Genomic DNA, 12,161 nt, shown 5'->3' on the forward strand with positions numbered 1-12,161 from the left:
ATTGAGCGGCGTCTCTCTTCTGCTGCTGGTGACTTTATATTCTCCAAGGTCTGTGGTTCTGGTGTTTGAGATGATCAGAGATCCAGTCTGATCCAGCTTCAGTCTGTCTCTGAATCTCTCATCATAAAACTCTCTCTTATCATCTTTTCCGTTGATTTTAGCTATGAGAACGAGTTCAAATGTCCACATGATCAGATCATCTCTCTGTATTTCAGTAAGATCAGTGTTCAGAGTGACAGAATCTCCCTCCATCACTGACACTGACTTCACTTCATCACCAAACACACCTGAAGAACAAATATTTACTTATAAGAGATTTTCATTCACATTTGGAATTTTACTTGTGCACTCAAGGGGATTATGGAAAATTTACAATATTAGAGGCAAAATGAATGATGGAATCAATAAAGAACATAATCATGTACAGGTAAAACGTGAATAAAAAAAAAAAAAAACACTTACCAGCCAGACTCCATGAGCACAAATAAATGAAAATAAACATTTTCTTAAACAGTTCTCCAGCCAGTTTCCCAACACCGATAACTGCTATAATAATAACACCCTGACTCTCTTGAAAAAGTTGAATGTGTAAAGTGATTCCTGCAGTCAATGAACAAACTCCTCCAGTAGCTCCTCCCACACAGACAAACCTATTTCAGCAACTAATAAAGTGTAAAAACTGGCTTACTTAAAATATCCTGCCGATATTAAAAACGTCAAACGTCTGACTTAAAAGAGGGCTTATAGACCAAAAAGTACCTCCAAAATTCAAGTTTAAGGGGAGAAAAAAACAAGCAAACAAACCCTACAATAACAAGTTCCTTATGTTTATACGGCTAATATCATATTTAAGCAATATCAGGAGTGCTATTTTACCCTGATTATCAGCAAGATTCTAAATATGACTCTAATTTTGATTTTATATCAATTCCATACACAAGAAAAAAAGTAGCTTACATTTTACATATTGTGTGATTTTTACCGTTCAAAGAACATTTCACCAAATAAATCACAGTAAAACCACAGCAAATGTTAATCTACATCTCTGAAAAAGCAGCATGAGCTAACCATGTTCCCAAATTTATTGCAGGAATCATTTAAAGTGATGTTTTCGTCAGAGGTGGAGAGTCCAGGGGTCAGAAAGTAAAAGTCCTGCCACATTTTTGCTCCACCCATGAACTCAGCAGCTGATTTCACCAGAGGAGGAAACAAGTCATTCCTTCCAAGTCACAGACTAGTCTCAACTCAAATCCCAAGTCCTCAACGAGTTAAAGTCAATGAGATAATTAAGAGACTAATTAAATGATGATTGTGCATTGGTGATGAACACCTGCTGTTATTGGGCGTTACAGAGGATCAGATGCTGATGTTTTATTGGTTAAAATTATGCCACCATCATGGAGATCAGTGTTTGCTTCAGTTGGGCTCTTGACCCTTTTAATAATTCAAAGTAATTTGCTTTTAAACACTTGCAGTTGTGTTACGTAGTAAACAACACATTGCTGAATTAAAAGCTTGAAGTAGAAAATTTAATTGCCCTTTTTTCATCTAAAACATTTTAATTAACTTCATGAAGGTGTCTCTCTTTGGTTTGTTAAATTATGTTCAGCAATTACTGAACTACAAAAAAAGTCCTATTAAACAAATATTATTGTAATGCTTAAATATTGGGGGAAAAAATTGTACAGGCTCGGGATTTTAGACATGAGCACTTATCATATGATCCTCAACAGTGGTTACAATAATTATTCATGCTACAGTGCATAATCAGAGTTTTTACTATGGTGTTACCCAGCATGCACTTCAGCTTGAAGCGTTTTGTTGATTGTCACCATTGTTGAGATTCATATGCTGGGTCATGATGTCTGTGCATCTTATTAGGAAAAGATTTCGAAAAATGTATATTTATTACATACATTAGGAAATGTATTCATTATAGTGATTAAACCAACGGTTCCACAAGGTAGGTTATTTAAAAACTGAACATTTGTTAATAATAAATACATAAAATTGTTTTGGAAATAAACAGGCTGATGCCTAATAATTACTTAATCATGTAAAACCGGCTAGTAACGGTTTTCTGCACAGCACTGATCACACTGTTTTATAACAGCACATGTACTTTTACAGAAAAATATCTAACATAAGAAACCAAAGGTCAAGAGCCCAACTGAAGCAAACACTGATCTCCATGATGGTGGCATAATTTTAACCAATAAAACATCAGCATCTGATCCTCTGTAACGCACAATAACAGCAGGTGTTCATCACCAATGCACAATCATCATTTAATTAGTCTCTTAATTATCTCATTGACTTTAACTCGTTGAGGACTTGGGATTTGAGTTGAGACTAGTCTGTGACTTGGAAGGAATGACTTGTTTCCTCCTCTGGTGAAATCAGCTGCTGAGTTCATGGGTGGAGCAAAAATGTGGCAGGACTTTTACTTTCTGACCCCTGGACTCTCCACCTCTGGTTTTCGTCAAACGAGAAGATTTAAGGTCTCCCATTTCTGACCAAATTAAATCTCTGTGATTTAACTTCAGTAACAAATAAATATATCAAATAAAAAAGACATCCATAAAATAATACTATTGTCATTTTACTGCTGTTCTGTAAAATACAATTATCACTATATGTACTAATATTGTTGATATTAACAACAAAACAGTAATAATAAATGCTCTTTCATTGCTCCTCTTCTTTCTGTAGATCAGAGAGTGTCATTTTGAGAAGTCATATTCAGTCTATGAAGGGAGGAGGAGCTTTACAACACTTGCAGCAGAGCTTTACTAAACCTCTTTATTACAGACCGACAGCTTCATTCACTTTCAAGAGTGTCAGGAGGGCTCCATTATTATCACAGTTTTGTTGTGAACTGCTGAAGAAAATGTTTATTTTCATCTGCTTGATCTCATGCTGGCTGGCTGGTAAGTATTTTTTATGGCTTCAGTTCTGTTATTATGTATTTTAATTTGTCCTCATGCACACTTCTGATATATGTAATTATCAATGAAGATTCGGGAGGAGCGCGTCAGATACTTAGCCTAATCATCACAGGTGGACCACAATCAAGTAATCAATCCCACAGTATAAATATCGCTGACTTACCTCTATCCATTGACGGTTTATCAGCATCCCTCCTCCACCCCATCTCCTCACTTCAAGTTCACTTTACAATATATCCCCGGACAGCACGCCAAATACGCATACCATACCTCAGCTAATTATATGTAAGCGTGAACTAGTGAATTATATAATCGGTGTTGTAGCTAATATTTTGCTTATATATATTTCTAATCCTGTATAATACTAATATACTCAAATGCTTATCATTCGTGCTGCTGTACCCTTCAATAAATATCAGTGCAGGGTAAATTATTGTTTTGCAGTGACTTTTTAAATATATGTTTAAATGCGTAGAAATGCTTATAAGTCGGTTAAATGTTTTAATAGCTTAAACATGATGTCTTTTATTGCATAAATATTCCTGTTTGTTCTTCAGGTGTGCTTGGTGATGAAGTGAAGTCAGTGTCAGTGATGGAGGGAGATTCTGTCACTCTGAACACTGATCTTACTGAAATACAGAGAGATGATCTGATCATGTGGACATTTGAACTCGCTCTCATAGCTAAAACCAACGGAAAAGACAATAAGAGAGAGTTTTATAATGAGAGATTCAGAGACAGACTGAAGCTGGATCAGACTGGATCTCTGATCATCACAAACACCAGAACCACAGACTCTGGACTTTATAAAGTCACCAGCAGCAGAAGAGAGATGCCACTCAATACATTTAATCTCACTGTCTTTGGTAAGTTAAAAGTAGGTTTACTTTTCACACACTTTCTTAGTAAAATTTCTTCTAAATTGACAAAACAAGTAGTAAGTTAGTGAGACTCACTGATCCTTGTGTACATGTCTTTTTTTTTTTAATTCATGAAAATTTCCATAACATATACAATGACATTTTTAGCCCTTTTTTTGACTGAACAATTCAATTCTAACAAATATAAACATCTTTTAATTACATTTATTCTTTTTATTTCAGCTTGTCTGTCTGTTCCTCTCATCAGCAGTACCTCTTCACAGAATCCACCATCATCATCATCATGTTCATTTCTGTGTTCAGTGGTGAATGTGAGTGATGTGACTCTCTCCTGGTACAAAGGAAACAGTTTATTGTCCAGCATCAGTGTGTCTGATCTCAGCAGAAGTCTTTCTTTACATCTGGAGTGTCTGGATGATTTCTACAGCTGTGTGGTGAACAATCCCATCAGAAACCACACCACATATCTCAACAACACTGAATATTGTCAGCCATGTTCAGGTATGTCTGTGATTATTTATATATATATATATATATATATATATATATATATATATACTAACCTAAAGGATTATTAGGAACACCATACTAATACTGTGTTTGACCCCCTTTCACCTTCAGAACTGCCTTAAATCTACGTGGCATTGATTCAACAAGGTGCTGAAAGCATTCTTTAAAAACATTTGCCCATATTGATAGGATAGCATCTTGCAGTTGATGGAGATTTGTTAGTTAGTTAGTAGTACTTTATTGTTCTGCCTAAGCTGAAAATTGATCTTTAGTCTCGCCATACAATCACAAAACAAAACAATTAACAATACACAACATCCAATGAATACATCTAGCCATACACACATCCACAATAACAAAATTAAAATATACATGCCTACCTCTTATTCACTTATTGCATTTGGTACGAAGGTTTGTTTATATATTGCTTTCATGGCTTTTGGTGTTCTATAACGACGACGTGATGGTAATAATTCAAAAACATGATTCAAGGGGTGTGTTGTGTCTCTCGTTATAATCAAAGCTTTTCTCTGAATAGCAATTTGGTATAAGTGAGTGACTGACTTTTGCTTTATTCCTTCTTTTACACAGAAGTAACTCGTCCGAACCACACAGTTATATTATACCCTAAAACACTCTCAATTAAGCCCGTATAAACTCTTTGCAACACAGCTTTGCTCACACAAAATTCTTTCAGTTTCCTTAGCAAGAATAGCCTTTGATTGCTTTCTCACAAATAAGAGCCACATTATCAGAGAAGTTCAATTTACAGTCTATCATGGTTCCTAAATACTTAAAAGTCTTCACAATTTCAACAGTTTGATCACATAACATTATTTCTGTTAGGGGCTCTGGATGATTTAAAATCAACTCTTTTGTTTTACTTACATTTATCAATAAAGAACTTTCTTCACACTATTTTTCTAGTTTCAAAACCTGCTCCTCATACTCAAGATGTACACAGTCTTTCCATAAAAGTGTCACAAGTGCCATATCATCTGTATATTTATATAGTTTGTAATTCTCATGCTACACTCTTATACCACTTGTATAAACAGAAAATAAAAGGGGTCACAGGATGCATCCTTGGGGTGCCCCCGTGTTTAAGGATATAATATCTGATTTAAAACCCCGAGCACAAACTCGCTGTGGTTGATTTGTTAAAAAATGCTTTATCCAATGAACTATTCCCCCATTCACACCTAGAACCAGGAGACGTTCCAAGAGTAAATGTATCTGCATGGTATTAAAGGCAGAGGTGTAATCTATAAAAAGAACACGCACATAAGCCTTTGCTTGTTGTAAATGGCTAGCAATTGTATCGACCAAAGTGAGCGGTGCATCCTCTGTTCCTCTTTGCGATTTATATGCAAATTACAGTACATCTAATTGTTCTGATATGTATGGTTTTAGATGATAACTAACTACTCTTTCCATGCATTTAGCTAGTATTGAGGTTAACGCCACAGGACGAAAGTCCTCTAAGTCTTTTGCTCTCACTTTTTTCGGAAGGGGTCGTATAAATTATAACTTCCACATACTTGGTATCGTCTGTAAGTCTAATAAAACCTGAAATAATTTTGTTAAGGGGTCGGTTAGTTCATTTATACATATCTTTAAAACTCTGCCCTTAAGGCCATCTGGACCAGGCGCTTTATAGGGCTTTATGCATTTAAGGGACCTTCTAATTTGGTCCCCTGTCAACCGAATGGGTGGCCCCACTGGAATCTTATCACTTATTTCTTCAATCTTATTCCAGTTGTCGGCTGCATCATATCTTCCATAAAACAAAATTCAAATCATTAACCCATTTAAAACCATCCGTCCCTATAGTGATATCTTTATTTACATTTCTTGAGTCATGCCCCATCATCTTATTCAAGCCTTGCCAAGCACTCCTTTCATCTTGATTCGCTAACTGATCCTCTACCTTATGTTTAAAATCAATTTTTGCTTTCTGTATCATAGCTCTCAGTTCCTTCCTTTTAAGTTTAAACCCCTCATGATTATTTTCACGAAATGCCCAATTCTTTTCATTAAGGAGTTTCTTTAAATCTTTAGAGAGCCATGGCTTATTATTTGAGTAGATTTTAACCATTTTAGTGTCAATAACTGTTTCTTCACAAAATTGAATATAAGAGGTAATACAGTCAGTTCGTGAGGGTCTCTGCATGAATCAAAAAATACATCCCAGTTTGTAGTGCAAAAACAGTCCTTTAACATGTCTTCTTTGTCCTTACTCCAAACCTGAATTCTCTTTTCCACTGGTTTTTCCCTTCTAACAAGTTGTCTGTATTTTGGCAGTAGATGGATAACATTGTGATCCCATCTGCCAATCGGTGATCGACATACTGCCTTGTATGCATCGTCAATGTTGCCATAACACAAATCCAGTGTGCGTGAGAAATGGGTTGGACAATCAATATATTGTTGCAAGTGTGGAAGAGTCTCTGTTAATGAAAGTGTATTGAAATCCCCTAGTATGAAGACTGGTTGATCTGCCGACTTTGTTGCGATCCTTGTAAAGCACTCTGCAATATGCTCCGCTGCCTCGTATTATTAGGACCTGGTACATATACTAGGAATATGGTTATTCAACCAAATTCCCGCGGCAGATAGAATGGTGTAAAAGATACAACCAAAGTCTCATAGTCCGGGGTACAAGTCTGTTCAATTATAGTATACTGTGATGACCAGTTCTTATCAACATACATGCAGAGTCCCCCGCCAACAGATTTTCGTGATTTTACCTTATCTCTGTCGGCTCGTATAGTGGTAAATCCCTCGATATCCACACTTTGATCTTCATTTAACCATGTTTCCGTAAAACAGATGAGATTACTGCTCCTAAATTCCTCCTCTTGTTTAACCCGAAGCAAGACCACATCCATCTTGTTATTAAGAGATCTCACGTTAGACTGCGTGATCACTGGAAGGGGATGACGTCTTCCTCGCCTCCGCAATCTGTTGTGAATTCCTCCTCTCGACCCTCGCTTCTTAATTATTGATCTCCTTCTTTTACAAAAACATCCACTTGTTGGAATCTTTAAATCGACGGAATAATTAGTATATCGTAACGATAACAAGAAGTCTCTTGAATAAGTCCGACTCGACACCATAGAAACCAGTTGATCTTCAAAGGCTTCGCCCGCCAGCACCAATCCAACTAGCGCCAAGGCCATGCAGATCATGCACACATTCATACTGGTCCCAATTTAAGAAACCAAAATTAAAAACGAATAAAATAACAACTTAGATCCACAAACATACAAATATCACAAAACAGCGAGACACAGGGTCAGCAGCAGGCCGCGCCCCCATTTGTGGGATGCACATTCAGGGCACGGCGCTCCCGTTCGTCCACATCCCAAAGATGCTCTATTGGGTTGAGATCTGGTGACTGGGGGGCTATTTTAGTACAGTGAACTCATTGTCATGTTCAAGAAACCAATTTGAAATGATTCGAGCTTTGTGACCTGGTGCATTATCCTGCTGGAAGTAGTCATCAGAGGATTGGTACATGGTGGTCATAAAGGGATGGACATGGTCAGAAATAATGCTCAGGTAGGCCGTGGTATTTAAACGATGCCCAATTGGCACTAAAGGGCCTAAAGTGTGCCAAGAAAACATCCCCCACACCATTACACCACCACCAGTAGCCTGCACAAGTGGTAACAAGGCATGATGGATCCATGTTCTCTTTCTGTTTACACCAAATTCTGACTGTACCATCTGAATGTCTCAACAGAAATCGAGACTCATCAGACCAGGCAACATTTTTCCAGTCTTCAACTTTCCAATTTTGGTGAGCTCGTGCAAATTGTAGCCTCTTTTTCCTATTTGTAGTGGAGATGAGTGGTACACGGTGGGGTCTTCTGCTGTTGTAGCCCATCCGCCTCAAGGTTGTGCGTGTTGTGGCTTCACAAAATGCTTTGCTGCATACCTCGGTTGTAACGAGTGGTTATTTCAGTCAAAGTTGCTCTTCTATCAGCTTGAATCAGTCGGCCCATTCTCCTCTGACCTCTAGCATCAACAAGGCATTTTCGCCCACAGGACTGACACATACTGGATGTTTTTCCCTTTTCACACTATCCTTTGTAAATCCTAGAAATGGTTGTGCGTGAAAATCCCAGTAACTGAGCAGATTGTGAAATACTCAGACCGACCCGTCTGGAAGCAACTGCCATGTGATTGGTTGATTAGATAATTGCATTAATGAGAAATTGATCAGGTGTTCCTTATAATCCTTTAGGTGAGTGTATATTAATGTACACATTTATTTGCACCAATGACTGTCTCCTTCACGTCCACCAGATGTAAGTCGGATAGCGCTGATTTCTGCTCCTGGGTCTCTGTTGATCATAGCTGCAGTCGGGATCTTCTTCATCTGCAGGAAACACAGAAAAACAGACCAAGAAGGCAAGTATTGAATACCTACCTCTTATATTATATCTAACTCTCAGACATAATTTCATTTAGTGTTTTGTTTCTGAAATCATAGCTGAAACAGTTGAGACTGGAGCAGAGATCACTTACGCGGATCCAATATTCTACAAATTAAAAGCACTGAAATCGGTTGGTGAGTTAATTTCTGTGTATGCTGTGTGTCTGGATTATTGGACCCAGATTAAGGAGTGTTTTTAATGATTTACAAACACAGCAGCACAAATGACATTTGTCGAATGACTTTCATATTTACAGTAGCTTATTTCCAAGATAAAGCATTTGAGATAAAGTGTTTTTTTTTTTTTTTTTTTTTTTTTTTTACGTGCTTGCTCTTATTTGTGGTTATTTTGAAAGCAAGATCTGGCATCATGAGTCAAGACATAGCCACCTCGTTCCCTGTTATTTCTTGCTCCCCAGATACAGAGAGAGACGCAGCTCTGATCTGCATTTAAACACGCAATTTAATCCTTAACTAGTTGTTCGGTTCCGTACACACTGTGTAGAATTTTTAAGCTCATTTTAAGTTAATTTGGTAAGTTAATTTGGTTTTTAGAATGCGATTGTCACTTCCGTAAATTACTGAACTGTATGTGTACAGGTTACGCACTAGAACAGGGACAGTCACAGTCCTGCAGAGTTTCACAAAAACTCAAAAAAACGAGAAAGCTACTGCCTGTGTTAAATTAAATGAAAATGGAAAGAGAGCTAAAAAAACCAAACAAACAAAAAACTTTTTAACAAGAATGAATGTATAGACATGGGTTACATTTCATAGTCTTCATGGAAAAAATACATCTGTGAAAATGCATTTGTGTTTTCTTTCAGAGGTGTAAAGAGAAGATAATGAGGCGAACGCTGGATTCTCGAGACACTGACCAACTCTTGATCAAACTGGCATTCTGTTTTTGGTTTAGTAACTTTTTACACCCCAAACACTTTTTTTTTTTTTTTGTGAATTTAAATATATGCACATTAAAAAGTTAACAAAAGTGATTTCTCACGAAGGGTTTTCCCAGTTTAAACCGGATTTCATTGAGGTATAGTCATACAGGTTGCATTCTTACTCATTATGGAGTCCTGAAGTGGAAAGATGCATTGCGTGTGAATTGAGAAGCTGAGAAGAAAAATGAGACAATCACACGGTCGCAAAAGTAAAAGTGTGAACTTCAGTCCTTCAGCTCATATTCCATTCTGCTCTTAGTTTGATCTTTAATCTCTCATCACAACTATTTTAACTCATTGTTGTATTCATGTTTAACCTTGTGATACAGGATTAGAAATATATATAGCCTAGGCAAAACATTAGAGACAACACGAAAACTACTTCTGTGTTCTCACTGCCTGATCCTGTTTTTGATTTGAATTCATATTTGATCAGATCATCATGACTAGGAGCCCCTGTGAAAATCATTTCTTTGTTCATCTGAGATGGGTTCATGAAATGGTCTCCTCCCAGTAAAATATGTGCAAATAAAATACATTCAAAACTTACTTTCTTTTTTCAGCATTTTCATGTTTTCATACAATACTGTTTTCATATTATGTTGTTCAGCAACATGACTCTCCTAATGCAGGTGATGTTGCTTTAGCTCCCTCTTGTGACTGTATTTTGATGACGGCACGTGGAATGTACCAGTTTGGACGTGCTAAGTTAGTTTCTTAAACATTGCAAGGAGACACGATAACGTGATAAAAACATTATAAATACGTTTCTGCAACACTGTGAAAACTTAATAAAAAAAAAAAAAAAAAAAAAAACATTTGTCATATTAATATGTAGGATAAAAACGTTATCACAACCTTTTCACTACTTGAAGGAAAGAATAAAAAACTAAAACTTCTTACTGGGATAATATGGAAACATTATTTATTTGAATTGTTTGTATTTTAATAATATCCATCAAATAACTTTTCAACGAAAGTCTTCATTCTCTAAGCAATTTTTGAAAAGCACCCAGGCAAATATTTTGGGCATTCAATACCAAGCCCTATCTTTTTGAATGGGGAAATTCTCAACAAATGTGATTGAATTTGGATTTACTTCATTGTATTTCAAGTATATTTATATTTCCGATAGTATGTTGAAAATGTTCTTACACAAATTGTACTTTTTGTAAATATATAAAAAGTATACTGGCATTACGCTTTCACGCTAACACTTTTAACACACTTTAAAATAATTAAACTATATTACACTTTATAGAAATATATTATCCTAAAATATACTTTAAGTGAAAGTTACTTATTTGTGTGACGGCTGGTGAAAGGACAGTCTGGAAACAATAGCGAGTACAGACATTTAATGAGAAGATATGATGGTACAAAGACACACAATGACGATGATACAGCAACACTCCAGAGGGATGGTTGTGGTGGTGAGAAGTCCAGACGGTGGTGGAGAGAAGGTGAGGAATCCGGGTGTTGACGGCGTGAGGCAGCAGGAGAGAGTGGCACAGGAACTGCGGGGAACAGAGCCGAAGGTAAGTGTCCGTGGCTGAGTGATCGTGCGGAGAGTGAATGAGGTTTTGGGGAAACACAGAAGCCAGACGGTGGTAAACAAAACGACATGAAACAACGATCTCACAAACACAGGACGTGAGACAAGCCATTATATAGTGGATGAGTAATGAGTGGCAGCTGTTGCTGATACAATTAACGGAGACGCCCACAACTAATCAGTGCAGACAACCCGAGATCATTTTACCAACCGTGACAATTAAAAAAAAAAAAAAATGTAAATAAAAATTGTATGCTCAAAATTGTCAATGTAACATAGAATAAAAGCACATTTTAAAATAACACATTTTAAAATAAAAACTGCAATATTAAGTTTGAGTGTATTTTATGTTAGATTTTAGTCTAATTATGGAGTGAAGTTATTCATGCTAGTACTTCAGGACATTCTTTTAGAAAGTGTTCAATAGTATTACTATGGAAATGCACTTAACCCTATTTATGATTTTTTTTTGATGTAAGTACACAGATAGCAATTATTGCAGCTGTTCTGTAATGTTTAATCAGTTTTGCAAAGAAATATGATACATCTTACACACAAAATGACATTAAACAAAACATTAAATGCACACTTCAAAAGTACAGGTGCACAAAAAATGTGTTGCTGGAAAGCAAGTGGTTTAAAGTAGGTGCAGTGCTGCATTATGATTTAACAGATAGCATCACCCATATTGCAACAGACAAGTTAATACTGCCAGAATTATAAGCAAAAAGTGTTTAAAAAAGAACATTTCATTGGTATTGTTTAATGGAGAAAAAGCAGGGCTACTGCAAACAAGACCAATTGGAGAGTGTACAGATCAAAAAGTCACTGTCAGTATTCATGCCGGTTTGGCGTTGATGTCTGTAAAGTACTAGCTCC

The 12,161-nt window shown here is 36.5% G+C and overlaps 1 protein-coding gene across 3 annotated transcripts in view; it reads left to right on the top strand.

Annotated features, from left to right (window-relative positions):
- LOC127988491 (CD48 antigen) overlaps positions 1-10,276 on the top strand; it is a 162,690-nt gene extending 152,414 nt beyond the window's left edge. Inside the window, exons 2-7 of one of the 3 annotated variants that reach the window (XM_052591271.1) lie at positions 2,713-2,930; positions 3,506-3,814; positions 4,052-4,330; positions 8,654-8,758; positions 8,841-8,914; positions 9,611-10,276. In XM_052591271.1, the coding sequence (XP_052447231.1) occupies positions 2,750-2,930; positions 3,506-3,814; positions 4,052-4,330; positions 8,654-8,758; positions 8,841-8,914; positions 9,611-9,769 (1,107 nt within the window). In that variant the 5' untranslated portion in view covers positions 2,713-2,749 and the 3' untranslated portion in view covers positions 9,770-10,276. Of the gene's footprint in view, positions 1-2,712; positions 2,931-3,505; positions 3,815-4,051; positions 4,331-8,653; positions 8,759-8,840; positions 8,919-9,610 lie in introns of all 3 variants that reach the window. The other 2 variants (XM_052591274.1, XM_052591273.1) reach the window with 2 other exon arrangements.
- The last annotated feature ends 1,885 nt before the right edge of the window (positions 10,277-12,161 follow it).

This window comes from Carassius gibelio, chromosome B22 (genome assembly GCF_023724105.1).
Source record: "Carassius gibelio isolate Cgi1373 ecotype wild population from Czech Republic chromosome B22, carGib1.2-hapl.c, whole genome shotgun sequence".
Taxonomy (NCBI): Eukaryota; Metazoa; Chordata; class Actinopteri; order Cypriniformes; family Cyprinidae; genus Carassius; species Carassius gibelio.